Here is a 15,871-nt window from a genome sequence, read left to right as displayed (position 1 = left end):
CTTAGTGTAATTTTTGTTTAAAAAGTGAATGTAATGAAGAAACACAGCTTTCCAAAACATCCAATTATAGACTGCAGTTTTTAAAACTGTCATTATACGTATTAGGAGGAGACCATTCAGCCCCTCGAGCCTGTTCCGCCATTTAATTAGATCATGACTGATCTGCATTTTAAGTCAATCTTGGTTCTGTAACCCTTAATACCCTTGCCTAACAAAAATCTACCAGTCTCAGTTTTGAAATTTTCAATTGAGGAGAGGCAATATAAACTAAATGGTACAATTTTAAAGGGGTTGCAGGAACAGAGAGACTTGGAGGTGTATGTACACAAATCTTTGAAGGTGGCAGGACAAATTGAAAAGACTGTTAAAAAGCATATGGGATCCTGGACTTTATTAATAGAGGCATATAGAACAAAAGCAAGGAAGTTATGCTTTATAAAACACTGGTTAAGCCTCAGCTGGAGTACTGTGTTCAATTCTGGACACCACACTTTAGGAAGGATATCAAGCCTTAGAGAGGGTGCAGAAGAGATTTACTAGACTGGTACTAGGGATGAGGGACTTCAGTTATGTGGAGAGACTGGAGAAGCTGGGGTTGTTCTCCTTAGAACAGTGAAGGTTAAGGGGAGATTTGATCGAGGTGTTCAAAATCATGAATGGTTTTGATAGAGTCAATAAGGAGAAACTGTTTCCACTGGCAGAAGGATCGGTAACCAGAGGGCACAGATTTAAGGTGATCGGCAAAAGAGCCAGAAGTGATGAGGAAACATTTTTTTACACAGCGAGTTGTAATGATCTGGAATGCACTGCCTGAAAGGGTGGTGGATGCAGATTTAATAGTAACTTTCAAAAGTGAATTGGATAAATACTTGAAGGGAAAAAATTTACAGGGCTTTGGGGAAAGAGCAGAGGAATGGGACTAATTGGATAGTTCGTTCAAAGAGCCTGCACAGGCATGATGGGCCGAATGGCCTCCTTCTGAGCTGTAACATACTATGATGCTGTGATACTATGAAATTTGGCATTGCAAGGGCAAATTATACTTGCGATTCTTAAAGCGCCTGTATGACACTTCCTGTTGTGGATAATGAATATGAAAATTGTTAGATTCATGTATATGTATAAAGCCTCACTAAGTTGAATCTTTCGTGTGAAGTCTCATAATGGTATTGAGAGTGAAACAACTGGACACACACACAGTTCATTCCTGAGGTTCCCTAAATTTATTTCAGTATTTGTGCACTCAGACAGTACAAACCTTACAGTAGTTTTCCCTAAAAAAATATTAACAAAGATTCTGCAACTTTTTTTTGTTTTTTTACACGCTTTGTTATTTAGGTCACAGTAACAGGGGTTTTCAACACAGTCTTAAGAATCAGTTAATATACTTCAAAAACATTTTACATAAACTATTTCCTAAATTGAGAAAATACATTATACAGTCCAAGAAAAAAAAGGAGTATTGCACTTGAAAACTGCATTCACCTGTATAGTATAACCGGTTCAAGTTTGGAGGGTCTGTTGCGGACGCTTGTGATACGTATATCACTGAGTGACACGAACATCAGGGGAAAAGTCATTAGAATTAAACTTAGGCTACAAACATCTGTTGCCAAAGCCCGACATTGGAATAAAGTAGTTTTATTTTAAATTTTTAATTAAAGCATTTTAAAAGATTTAAAACATACTATAGTTGTCGAATGCTGAAACTTTCTAGATAATTGCATAAAGGTTTAGTTTCAGACTTCTTACAAAGGTATGTTATAAGGAAAATGTACATCCAGAGGTTTACGCAAAAAAATTACAGTGTATGTTGCCACCATTAAACAAACCAAGGAAGAGGTTCCAGTTACCCGATTCCAGTAGCAAATGCACTACAAAGCTAATGTACCTTTTATTTTTCAAGCATTTTCATGTATAAAACTACACTTTAGTACAAAAATATGTAAACAGCTTATACCTAATGCTTCAGCAACAAAACAGCCCGAGGATCCAGGACAGGGACATTTGTCCCAGATTAGAAAATGCTACATGAAACAGGAAATGAGTCTGGTTAAGAACTGACAGTGCTTCACAATCAGTTGAATGATCACAGTTTCAGAGTTTTAATACATCCTTCCCTTGTTGCTATATGTTCAGAAATTAACAATAGTCTCCAGTACTTTATGAAAATTTCAAGTAAGTGCATAGTTTGGGTCCTAATTTTGTTCCCCCCTTCAACAATCAATCTAACTGTGAGAGGTAATCTTTATCCAAGGAGCAAGTGCCACAAAACAGGTTGTCAGGCGTGTCATCCGACTGGCACTGTATCATTCATCTCTTGCTTGTAAGAAAACGTAGTCAAGGACTCAACAGGTTAAGACTGTGATAGCCAAAGAAGGGAGCACCATCACTGGATTAATACTGAGTCTGTGATTAAATGTTTTACCTCATAAGCAAGTAGTGATGACTTCACCTAACAATTTGTTTTTATTCTCTAAATTTACACAAGTTCGAAGACTTAAAGATATGACATTCCTTTTCAATTATTTTAGTCAACGTTGCAAAGTATAAAAATTAACCAACAAGTGCTTGCTTTTATTCTGGTGGGCCTTCTCAATCCGAATAGGATCTCTCTTGGTTGATTTGAGTGTTTGAAATGCTCAAAGATTTTAATTCTGAAAGACTGCTGCACACAAGAGAGTATTAATCTTTTACTCCTACTCAGTTTAGAAGTTAAGGAAGTGCAGTACTTTGTTTAAGACATGGTTCACCCTTGACCTTACTTCATTCTTTTCTTCTTCACTGTAATTCTACATATGAGTCGTTCACTAGCTTGTCACAGCTGCACCTACGCAAGGACCGAGTTGAATGATACAACATTCTGAAGATGACATGACTGACAGCTCATTTTCATAAACTAAGGGCTAATTTTAATTCCCACAAAGTCATATATGAGTGAAAAATCACATTACTGCAAATGAGTGCAATATACTCACTACAGTATATTCTTGGTCCATGGATAGTAAAAACAAGGCAAATCTCTTGTCACCAGGCCACTTCTGCCTTTCAGTTATGTCAATGTGGGAGTCCAAATACAGTTTTTCATCACTGACCTAGAGCTCAAGGCCTAGTGGAATGTGTGTTCTCCACGAACAATGTGTGATGAGAATTCATAGCGATCCTGGCTTCTGTAGCCACAGATGTTGCACTCAAATGGGTCTCTGAAACCATGGCAGCCCATGTGAATGGTGTACATGACATGGTCTAGAAACAGCACACGACAGTGCTCACACTTGAAAGCCCTAATCTGCTCACCCTCTCCACTGAAGACCCTGTATATCTCTTTAGAGGTATGAGACAAAACCTTTGTTGGTTCCAGAGCCTTGGATTCCTCCTTCATGTAGGCAGGACTTTGCTTGTTCCGAGGAGTTAAGGCTGGGATTCCAGGGTATTGTTGACCACTTCGATCATCATGGCTGCTTTCTGTGTCAGTAGAATCTAAACAGCTGTTACTAGGAGATATTCCACTTTCTGCTGTCTGATTTTTTGCTCTTATAAGAGAAATGGGGCCATCCACTGTATTTTCATGGCTTTCAGCTCTTTCCCTGCTACTTGGCCTTTCAAGCCTGCTTGGATGGTATACCTGAGAATATACAGAATTCATAACTGGAACTGCTTCTGCCATTGTGCTGGGTTGATGCTGCATCAGAGGTCTGAGGGATTCAGCCCCAAGGTATGTAATTGCATTGTTGATAGCTTGATCCATCATGTGCGAATGCATGAACTCTGCCTCTTTCTCGTAGTTTAAGCTCATGTTAAAATTGATGTCTGGATAATTCAAGCGCATGAACTTTTCACCTAGAAAAAGACATTGCAAATAAATGTACCAATCCTTACATATGACACAATTCAGCCCTTCAGTAGGTTTGTTTTCAACATATTCTATCAAAGAGCAACTTTAAAATATTTATTACTGGTTTAGCCAGAGAAGAATTAGGAATTATGAAGTTTAATGTTGAGCTACACTTCTAAAATTTAAAGTCACACTAACATCTTAATTGTGACGTGCATGGATCATTTGGGTGTAAATGGAGTTAAGATGCAGATCAGCCATGATTTAATTGGATGGTGGAGCAGGCTTGAAGGCGACATTAAAGTATAGCTTTTTCTTTGTGCACAGGAAAAGGATTGGGGCGGGACTTCTGTCTACCATCCCAACCCCTCATGGTGTGTGTCTACAAACGTATTCCTGTCCCATGCCGTCTGTTAACTTCTCTTACTCCCTTTCCTTTTTGATGTTTGCTTGTGTTCACCTAGTTCTAAAGAAAGTTGATCCCTCTTACTCTTCTACTGCCTACTATCCTAACATCTGCACTTTCCAAAGTTATGGAAATCTGTGGTTAACTCTCAAATTATCCATCACCTTGATAGTTCTGAATAAATCCGTGATCACCAGTATGACTTTCTGCATGACCATTCCACTGGCGATCTTATTGCCTACATTATGCACCTCTGAAAGTGCAATCTTGAACATCTTTGTGAATCATCTGTCATTGCCTCGTAAATCTCCAAAGCCACTGACATAGTCTGGCACTATGCCCTTCAAAACAAATTGCCACCATATTGTCTCCCACAAAAGTTATGTCCATGCCTTTCTAATTTCCTCTCAGTCCAGTTCAGTTCTACTTCAATTTGAGTTGGTGGCTTAGCCTGCGACTGTTTCCCCAGAAGTCTATTCTCTCTCCTGTTCGGTTTCCTCTTCACAACAATATTGTAACCTTATCAACCCTTCCATTCTAGATGCATCAACTTCCTTCAGATCACATGTTCTCAATATTCAGAATTCTCTCGCAGTATGATGGATAAATCACTGCACCTTGATCTCCTCCATTCTCTTCAATGGGAAAAGGAAAGCCTTATTCTTTTCAATGCTTCAACGATATGGGGGCCTAAATTCACTGATGCCCAAAACCGGGCGTGATTCGCGCAGTGCGCAGCCAAGGCATGCCAGAACAGAGAGGCTTGAGGATGGTCCCTGGACCTCACCATTATAATTCCAGTGAGCTGCAGATGCTAATCGGGTATCCCGATTCTGCTTGCCGTTTGGGGCCTGACCAATTCGTCCGCAGATGAGTCTGGAGAGGAGGCGATCAGGAGGAGGCGAGCGCAGGCTGGCAGCAGGCTCCAAACTAAGGGTAAGTTAGAAAAACGTACCTGCAAGCTTCTTCCGCGGCTTCCAGCGGCCTCTTTAAAGACCACTGGTTTGGCCGCTGTAGAGCCTGACAGATTAGATGGAACTTGTGGCACCTATTTTTAAGCAATTTTGCAAATGGGCAAAGGAGTCTCATTTCAATATTGAGGCCATTGCCACCTAAAAAAGGCCTTGCCGAATTTAGCAGCTGCCCAGTGCACGTCCAAATCTGGCTCAGGCCTTCCCCACTGCTAAATTTGTCATTCTTGCGCCCGTTTTACGCATGCAAAACAGGTCCAACAATGTTTATTTTCTACCCTATTGTTTCTTCCGATCTCCCACTAGTTTAACCATTACCACCAACTCGTACTTTTGATGGATTCACCTTTAGTCTTTATCATATTGACATACTTTCTCCTGATAATTCCTCTCATTGCAAATAGAATTGCCATACAATCCGCCATGCTAAAGCTACCTCCATGAAGCTCAGTTCCTTCTAATGCCAAACACTTTTCTCCTCAATAGCTCTTATCTCTCTGTAAAGCTGATTTGGGGTGCCTTCACCAGCAACTCTCTTGCAGTCCTGGACAGGAGAAAAAGAAAGCTTGTTGCCTGATAGGACATCCCTTGCTCATCTTTAGCCTCCAACATTTCTCTGCATTGCTAGTTATTTTATTTCTTTATTTTAAATGATACTACTATGTTCAGTGCTCCTCTGATTTTCATCTCTTGCTCCTTCTAAATTGTAAATGTGCTGTCTCTACATCCTCTCACTCTCAAGAGTGCTGCTCCAGGGACCACAAGAATAATGTGAGCGGCTGCTGTCCCAGGCTGCCCCCAACCCCAGGATCACAGTCCATTTCGACCTATCTTTCTGCCGGCTGGTATTGCGTTAACCCGGAGCCAGTGAGCTGCAGTGGGACACCCGATCGGAGAAGGCCAGCCTGTCACCCACCCCATAGTTAAAATCCCCCCCTTTAAGGTCTAATTGTTGTGAACACAGCCCTAGGACATAGAACGAAAGAAAGAACTTGTATCTACATACTACCTTTCACATCCTCAAGATGTCCTAAAGTGTTTCACGGCCAATGAATTTTAAAGTATAGTCACTGCTATGTAGGCTAGCAATGTTATGCACAGCAAGGCAACATAAACAGCAAATTAGGTAAGTGACCAGTTAATCTGTGGTGTTGCTTAAGAGATGAATATTAGACAGGAAACCATGAGAATTCCCTACTCTTCTTCAAATAGTGCCACATGAACATTCTGAAGGGGCCTCGGTTTAACTTCTCACCTGAAAGACGGCACCTTCGACAATGCAGTACTCCCTGATTACTGCACTGAAGTGTCAACCTAGATAATGTGGTCCAGTCTTGGAATGGGGCTTGAACCATAACTTTTCAACTCAGAGGCAAGAATGTTATCACTGAGCCACAGTGATGGAATAAAACTTAATTGTTGTTTTAGTGAGGGAATGTTGCACATTGAAATTTCCAGATAACTAATTGGCTTTCTTTCTGTTTCTTTTATAAGATTCTTTTGCATCTGTAATAGAGTGTGGTATTTGTGAGATGGCCACATGCTAGATGCAAGACATATATATGCTAGGCCCATATATGTGTGTGAACTTGTGTTGCATCAGGCATGCATTCATCATACTTTAGATGTCACATTTCAGATGAAAAAAAAATTTTTTAAAAGAGACACGGAAGCCAGTTTTTGCTGTTGGTTTTTCTGACCTTAATAGCCTGGCCTCTCTCCAGGGGTAGGATTGGGGTATTTACAAACACCTGCCAATCTACAAAGGGTTCCCTCAGCATTGAGTCTCTAATTGACCTCAAGGGGTGCCCATTTAGACTATTTCCCCACAAGTAATATCTGAACAGTGGTTTTAAGGAGACAGGCCAAGTTAAGCACAGCTCCGTTTTAACAGCCAAACATCACAATCAAGAGGCAAATCCCAGATTACCCTTCATTAAAACCATGGGATATCAACTAGTTTATTTTTAGGTGAAGAATGCCAATTATGTGAATAAAGTGTTAATACTTGTTTAAATACTTGTATTCAACAAACAATACAGTCCAAACAAATAGCAATTTGTGACAGGACAGATTTATTTATTTCCTCCTCAAATCCCCTTTCACGTGAGCTTCTTTTGGAATGAGGTTAACTTTGGAAAGGCAGCTGGTTATTAATAATAATGTAATACCCAATAATAAAGAAAGATGGCAAACCTCACCAACAAATTTTTGAGGTGTCGAGCTTTTACGCTTTCCCACATTGCTTGCCAGCCGCTCTATGACTGCTGGTCTCTCAAACGGCATCAGAGGAATGTGGTCTGCCACTGGATCCTGCTCCTTGTACTCATCTGCTGCACAGAACAGAGAACATTCAAAACATCAACACATCATTCCATAGAACTTCTAATTTTCAAGTATCTCTTTTACACCATAACATATGCTATCAAAATTAACATACAAAGTACAGAATATTTTAGAAACCCAGGGGTCAGTTTATCAGGTAATAAAGTGTTCTTACAAAAGATTTCACTTCTATTATATGGGCTATATTTAAAATGAACAGAAAGACTCAAATTGCAGGAGCACTGAAAATGTAACTTTTCACCTACACAATGTTTTAATAATAAATGTGCGTTCTTTGAAACATTACAAAGAGTAAAAATTGTGTTTTTTTGCTTGACTGTATTGAAGCTTGACTGAAGGTTTACGTGCAAACTAAGATTTGGAAATTTAGGGCAACAATAAATTATTAATTATGTCCCCTCGCCACGTAAAATGAAAGTATGTTATTACTGGAAAAGTCAATGAAACTTAGTTTGTTGGCTGAAATTTCAAATTTCTGTCAGACATGCCCACAATTTTTGCAGATTTAACTGGAATTGTATTCTACATTGTATCTGACAAAGGATAAGAATCTTTTCTTCCTCCTTAAGACAGCCAAAATGTTAATATTTTAACTTTCAGATTACTTCATTATATTTCTCAGATTAATATATATTTTAATTCATGACTGAAAAGAAAACCAAATCAGTGTTCTAAGTCTAAATTAGTATAGGACACTGTCAGCCCCAACCAATTACCATATTGATTCTCCTAACTTTTAATTGTATAAAAATTCATTTCAGCAAAAATAAATTGACACATAATGTTATTTTATATATGAGCTTGGTGTATATATGTGTTCTAATAATTGGAGTTACTTTGTGCAGCTGAAACATTTTGATAAGGGTTGGAAAATAAAGAAAAGAAATGAATTGTGCACCAAAGAGGGAAGAAAAATGTCTGTACACAAATTGTCCTTAATAATCATCAGATCTGGAAACAACTGTAGAGCAAATTAGAAGTGTGATACTTTACTGCTAATTGTTTCCTTAAGGAACATTTGGAGATGGTTATCACAGCATTTCATTATTATATTTACAGATTTGGATTTTTATTTTTGCCTCCCAGTGAAGGTAAACCTAAAATGGTTTGGTATTAATTGCAGAAGTATTTTACTTGTTACTCTAAAAAAAAGTGTAAAAACCTTATAATGGTAGGGAGGTCCCAGTTGCTTTATTGGCTTAAAAAAAGTAGTGTGTAAAAAAAGTAGGAAATAACACCAGTGTTGGTGCAGGAAAGGAGTCCTTCTGTTAGAGTTAAAGGCACGTAAATCATACGTGATTACATATGGAAGTGAATTACAATTTTTACTGTGAGGGGAGAACTTTACACATTTTATGGGTTCACTTTTAAATGCATTTGGAACACAATTAACTGAGTGGCTATTGTTTCTATTTATGCTAGTTTATGATTAACATCCACTGTATAAACCGTTTTCTCACACAATATCATGTATTTCGCCCTTTTTCTCCTTACTATTATTAAGCTTCTCAGCCTGAAAAGTGGGCAAATGGAACTGGGGGCTCCCCCATAGCTCCAAATCCAAATGCCGCTTTGTGAGTCAGGTGGTTATGAGTCCAACTGAAGACGGATATTGGTCAGCTGGCATGTTCTGTAAATGTTGGGGCATTCCCCTCTGCACAGTCTGCCTGAGAAATGGCAGCACTAATTTTTGTAATGGCAGGCAGGTTGGAGCGATCTATCTAAGCTCAAAATTGGCAACCGCAGACATAAAACATCCCCTCGGCTTTTTAAATTAAGTTTCATTAACTTCATTTTTTTTTCCTGACTAGAGTAATAAAGAATATTTCAGAGAAAAGGTTCCATTATTTTCCTTAGTTGTATATCAGGATTTTTCTGAAATGAAAAGATCAAAGGTTTGCAATTCCTTGCAGAGTGTTTCTGATCTAGGCCAAACCAGTAAGGAAAATGCTAAAGCACAGGCTTAGTGTCTCCTGACAGGAAGGGATGGAAAATTATGAGGGTGTCACCTGGGCCAATCTGTTACGTCTCCTAGCAACTCTCTCTCACTCTCTCTCTTTCATGACATTACCAGATGCTTGCTTGCCCAATCCTCTTTTCCAGGGAATGGAATATGTCACAGAGAAGAAAAAAATAAAGCATACTAAAAAAAGGTGGGAGAAGGAAAATTAAAAGAAAAACTTTGGTCCAGGATTTAAACTGTCCATGTGTGAAAAGGTGCACTAATTACCAAGTGGCCTAGTCGCACCATTTTGTTTTTTTTGTGTGGGGTACCTGGAGGAGTCACCGACCCTGCAATCATACTGGCACTGGAAGGCGAACAAAAGTACAACTCGGCACTGGAATGGGTTAAAAAAAAATCCTATTGGAAAATTAATCCCAAATCATCTTTAAAAAACTGTCTCTAAATTTTAACAAGACCGTAACTGTTTCTAGACTGTAATCTAACAGTTTTACAAAGAATTACATAGAATTTACAGCACAGAAACAGGCCTTTTGGCCCAACTAATCTGTGTCAGTGTTTATGCTCCACACGAGCCTTCTCCCACTCTATTTCATCTCATCCTATCAACATATCCTTCTATTCCTTTCTCCCTCATGTACTTACCTAATTTACTTTCTTAAAAGATTTGAAGTGCAAAGCACAACAGGTACTGTAATGATTTTTACAATATTTGTGACTGTTTGACACCCAAGTTCTTTGATGAAGTAACAGAGAGGTTTGATGAAGGTAGTGCAGTAGATGTTGTCTATATGGACTTTCAAAAGGCATTTGATAAAGTACCACATAACAGACTTATTTGGAAAATTGAAGCACACGGAATTATAGGGATGTAACTGGCTAAGGAATAGGAGGCAGCGTGTAGAGATGCATGGATGTTTTTATGACTGGAGAGAGGTATGAGAAAAATGACTTGAACTTGGGTATAGGGAGTACAATTTCAAAGTTTGCGGATGATACAAAACTCGGCAACGTTGTAAATAGTGAGGAGGATAGTAGTAGATTTCAGGAGGACTTAGATAGACTGGTGAGATGGGCAGACACATGGCAGATGCAATTTAATGTGGATAAGTGTGAAGTGATGCACTTTGGTAGGAACAACTTGTAGAGGCAGTATAATCTAAATGGTACTATTTGAGGGGGTAGGCAAGAGCAGAAGGACCAGTAGGTACATATTCACAAATCTTTGAAGGTGGCAGAGCAAGTTGATAAGGCGGTTAAGAAAGTTTATGAAATATTTGGCTTTTTAAATAGAGGCATTGAATACAAAAACACGGAAGTCATGATAAACCTTTACAAATCACTGGTTAGGCCTCAGCTGCAATACTGTGTACAATTGTGGGCACCACACTTTAGGAAGGATGTGAAGGCCTTGGAGAGGGTACAGAGGGTGCTTACCAGGATGATACCAGGGATGAGGGACTTCAGTTATGTGGAGAGATTAGAGAAGCTGGGATTGTTCTCCTTAGAGCAGAGAAGGTTAAGGGGAGACCTAATAGAGGTATTCAAAATTATGAATTTTGACAGAGCAAATAGGGAGAAACTGTTTCCTCTGGCAAGTGGGTCGGTAACCAGAGATCATAGATTTAAAATAATTGGCAAAAGAATTAGAAGGAAATGAGGAGAAATGTTTTCACACAGAGGGTTGTTATGATCTGGAACGCACTAGCTGAAAGGGTGGTGGAAGCAGATTCTGTAGGAACTTTCAAAAGGCAATTGGACATGTACTTGAAGAGGACTAATTTACAGGGTTATGGGGGAAAAGCTGTGGTGTGGGACTAAACTGGAAGCTCTTTCAAAGAGCTGGCACAGGCACGACGGGCCGAATTGCCTCTTTCTGTGCTGTAAATTCAATGATTCTAAGTAATGCAAAAATACTATACGTGCAGTCAGAGTTTAAAAAAAGAACTTTTCAGAAAATTTGACTAAAAAGGTTTTACTAAATTTAATATTGGCTAAACAATAAAAGATGATTTATCCATCTCTTAAGCTTTCCTGGAAGCTGGCTAGTAACTGTGACTTATAAACTGATTATTAATATTTTACAAAATAAGATTCCTCAAGAAATACCTTCCTAACTGTGGTTGGTTTAGTAAATCAGTATTTTGAAGTAAGGAAAATCTGGAAGCAGCTAATTGACAGCTGTTCTAAAATTTCTACTAAATCTGATCACATTATGGATTCATATTTTTAATGCATTTCCTATTTCAGATTTTCCATTTAGTAAATGTGACACCAATTCAAAAAAAGCATTTCAGCCTTTTACTGTAAACATAAGCTTTTGCCAGCTGGATAAAACTTATCAATAAGAAGTTATTTTAAAAAACGCTTGGGTCCTTTCTTCTGACCATGTCTAACATTGAATTTATCTCCATTTTGGAAGCACATGTGCAGTAACTGTCAGTAGTCAGTTACTGGAATTGAATAATTCTTTTGGAAAAAGTCTGAATAAACATTATTGCCAGAATGGAAATGGTTGGGTGAGAAAGCACTAATAGGAAACTCTGAAAAGATAATACAGTCACTTTTTCACATTAATATTCAATCATAACATGTGTAGTAGGAAAATATAGTATGTGAAGTAACACTATGCCCACGTCAGGATGCCTCTGTTTTACTATTTCCTTTTAATAGTAGTACTTTTGATAATAAAATGAATTGCGTTGGCTGGCCGTTCTGGATATTACAGAAAGCATACTTAGTAATATCTAAAACTGTACACACTATCAAGATAGAAAAGATAGAGCTTCAAGGTAAAACCATTGAGGAGTCACTACAAACTGGAACTCCTTCACGTCATCCCACCCACCCTGGTGATTCAAGGGCTGTGCAGCCTCCACGCCGGCATTCTGCAGGTAGTTGTGACAGCGCTCTTTGTGCTCCTCCAGTGAACTGCGCTGTTTGTAGCTTCTACCACAGTAGTTGCACTTGTGAGGCTTGCCCACTGTGGAAGGAATTGTACTCAAGTTACATCATCGTTATTTATATCAATCATTTTCAATAAGCACTAAAGGTGTTTAAAAGGAAACTATGCACCATAAGTTTCATAAGGCATGATTCACAGGCAACACGTAAGTTTATCCTATGGTTATCAGCACAGTATGTACAGAGGCAGTCGAGTGTTACTGACTCATCTTTTATTTGAAACCACTACATAATCACATGCAATGGGAAAGCCACCAGAATTAAATTTTATTATATGTCATCACTGAGAACCTCTCTGATTAACTATGTCCGTATGTCATCAGTTAACTTCTTACTATGCTGTGCTCGAGGTGGCGGGGTTAGGGGTGGGGTGGGCGTGGAGGGTGGGGGGAGAATGAAAAGTTACAGAACTTTCTGGTTCCATTACAGGTACAACAAACACAGCGTAAGGATTTCCTACTGACTGCACCACATTATTTTGCAGTAATATGAAGCCATGGTGTGTTCATTGTTCCTGGAACTACAAGGAAGTTGGGCCAATTAAGCTTTTTAAACAAAAAATATTTTGGAGTAGTTAAAAATGTAAGCCTCTTGCATTTCTAAACTTTTTTTAATTACAGAAACAAATCATGATAGTCTAGTTTATTGTCATTTTAAATACTTGTGTTTTTTTAAAACAAAAGCAGTTACAGATTTTAAGGAAGTTCTATTGTTTCATGAAGAACAAAAGTATTCTTATGCATTCTCTAAACCTTTTAGCATTAAAATATGTAGAACAATTTCATATTTTTTCTTTACTAGTAAGGACACTGATGTGTCCAGAGCTCAACACTCAGCTGTAATTTATTAAATGGGAGAATGATTTTTGGGCAGGGCCATAGATTTATGGGGCTCGATTTTAAAAGTAAAAAACGGTGGTTTGTGGGCGGGGGGCATTGAAAATTGCCACCATTTCAGACCCGCCCCTCCAACCCGCCCATTTCCGGTTTTCACACGGGCGGGTCGAGGGGCGGGTGGCTAACCCACTCCGAGGAGGCGGGTCAGGCCTTAAATCCTTTCAAGGAGGCTCCAAGTCTCCATTTTTCACTAATTCCCGATTACAACCCCGGGGGGCCGGGATTCCCGGGCCTCCTGTTTTATGCCTCGTGAAAGGAGGCGAGAAGGCCCAAGACTAACAGGTAGGTGCCTAGAAAGGCACAGCTTGTGGGCCCGAAGGAGCAGAAGTGCTTCCCCCAGCTCCAACAAGCCTACCTGCACTGACTCCCCCCCACCCCCGATCTTCCCCCTCCCCTGATCCTCCGACCCCGATCCTCCCCCAACTCCAATCCTCCCCTCTGACCCCTGACCCCGATCCTCCCCCTCTGACCCTGACCCTCCCCCTCAATGATCGCATACCCCCAGGATGACCCCCGATCCCACCCCCCCATGACTGACCCCCGATCCCATTCCCCATGACTCGCGACCCCCATGGCCACCTATGCCCACCCGTGCCCCTTGCCTACCTATGCCACTTGCCCACTCATGCCCCCATGCCCACCCATGCCCTTGTCCACTCATGGCCCTATGCCCACCTGTGTCCCGTGTTCCCCCCCATCCATGCAAACAAAGATTTACCTGCAGACTTACCTGAAGATGGCCTCTCCCTGGCTGAGACCAGCCGGTCAGTCGGACGGGAAACCGACAAAAAAAAATGTCCTTACGTCAAAATCGTAAGGACTTCTGGGAAACCCATACTAATAGGTCTCTCGACCTCAAATTGACCCACCCGCCCCCTTCCCAGCTCTGTTTTAAAATTGAGCCCATGGTAATTGAATAAGTCAATGTCTGTTTTTATTTCGTAGCATTCTGGAATTTCTACTGGTATTTTAGGGATAGTTTTCCACAATTCTGTCTCTTTATAATTAAGATCGCTTGCTTATGGTGACTGAATAAGTCAAAAGCTGTTTTCTACTGCATGGAATGCTAGGCTTTTTACCAATGTTTTAGGGATTACATTCCACTATTCCATCCATTTTCCCTGCAAATCAGGGGTCTTGCTCATGGGCCCTTGTAAGAAATAAATGCATGGCGGTTATACAACTATGTCAGGGGCAAATCCAGTTTCTTGAATGCCCCGACCATATTTGTGCAGTTTGTGATATCTGAGACAACGATTTTCTTGGTTGAAGTTTGTAAGTTTTTCAGTTCTTATTTGATAAATATTCAAAAGTTTGAAGTATCAGTTATTTATGAAAATATTATAAAATAATCTATTAGGCTATTTCCATGAAACAGTTAGTGAATATGTAAAAACAATTTAATTTTATTGGCCTCTGCATTAAAAGCACTACAGGGAGGTTGGGGGCATTCAACAAGATTATGGCAACATCTTGCACCAGCCCAAACAATCATCATTGCGAAGCATGACAGCTCAATATACAGCAGTGTGGAAATGTGCACTTTGATTATTACAATAAAACTGTTTTAAATTTGGGTTTATTCCCATTTGCTGCCTTTCTGCCTTCACTCTTCCTTCAACTGGGACAGTCTGGAATATGTGAAAGTTTACATATGCACTCTCAATATTGCTCTGTATTGACAGACACAGTGCAGAACAAGACAGATTTCTCGCTGTTTTACTCCCCACCCCGTCTAAAAGTGGGCCAGTCATTCGCCATGAGGTTTTTTATATTTATGTGGACAAGAACCAGTGTAATGTGAGGAGAGTAACAGTAATAATAGGTAAGGCTAGGATTGGGATTTGGATTTGGGTGTGGAGTTTATCCATAAGAGTCTGTTTTACTGCTAAAGCTACCAATCTGTCCTGTAGAAACCTTTGGGCTCCCCAGAACAAAATGTTTGAAACTGCAGAAATGATTAATAACATCAAAAAACTCAGAAGTGCATGTTTAATGGAGTTAGTTGTGAATAAAGGTGTGTGTTTCTCATTGGTTTTAGTGTAGGAACAATGGTTTTAACACTGAGTTTCCTTTCTTGCCAAGACAGATACTAATGTGTCTAAACTCATGATAAATGAACACCTACTCATTTATTATTTCCTATATGACATAAAAGAGTTAAATTCTGCAAATAGTAACAGCCTGGATTAATTGCAGCTCAACAGAATGTCAATTTAGTGCTTTACAACTGATGCACAGTATATGACGTTCTGGGACGATGTAAACTTAAAAATTAAAAAAACATTTACTGTTGTGAGCTGTACTGGCATGAATAAAAATGACTTAAATATCTCAAAATGTAAAAGCCACAAATTAATGTAAATTTCAAAGGGACATGTTTGCTTCTGATACAAAGGATATTATACTAGACACAAAGAAACATTAGCATCAAAATAGTGCTGAAATTATGCAACCATGCACTTTAGGAAATAAATACATTAAAATTAC

The 15,871-nt window shown here is 39.4% G+C and overlaps 1 protein-coding gene across 6 annotated transcripts in view; it reads right to left on the bottom strand.

The window, feature by feature from the left end:
- Nucleotides 1–1,211: 1,211 nt before the first annotated feature.
- ikzf2 (IKAROS family zinc finger 2) overlaps nt 1,212–15,871 on the bottom strand; it is a 195,111-nt gene continuing 180,451 nt past the window's right edge. For 4 of the 6 annotated variants that reach the window (XM_067988114.1, XM_067988117.1, XM_067988119.1 and 1 more), the window contains 3 exons: nt 12,370–12,504; nt 7,414–7,545; nt 1,212–3,840 (listed from right to left, as the gene is read on the bottom strand). In XM_067988114.1, the coding sequence (XP_067844215.1) occupies nt 3,110–3,840; nt 7,414–7,545; nt 12,370–12,504 (998 nt within the window). In that variant the 3' untranslated portion in view covers nt 1,212–3,109. The remainder of the gene's footprint in view (nt 3,841–7,413; nt 7,546–12,369; nt 12,505–15,871) is intronic. The other 2 variants (XM_067988116.1, XM_067988118.1) reach the window with 2 other exon arrangements.

The sequence above is a fragment of the Heptranchias perlo genome, chromosome 7, assembly GCF_035084215.1.
Source record: "Heptranchias perlo isolate sHepPer1 chromosome 7, sHepPer1.hap1, whole genome shotgun sequence".
Taxonomy (NCBI): domain Eukaryota; kingdom Metazoa; phylum Chordata; class Chondrichthyes; order Hexanchiformes; family Hexanchidae; genus Heptranchias; species Heptranchias perlo.
Note: the sequence above shows the minus strand (reverse complement) of the source record. Positions and strands in the feature narration are given on the sequence as shown.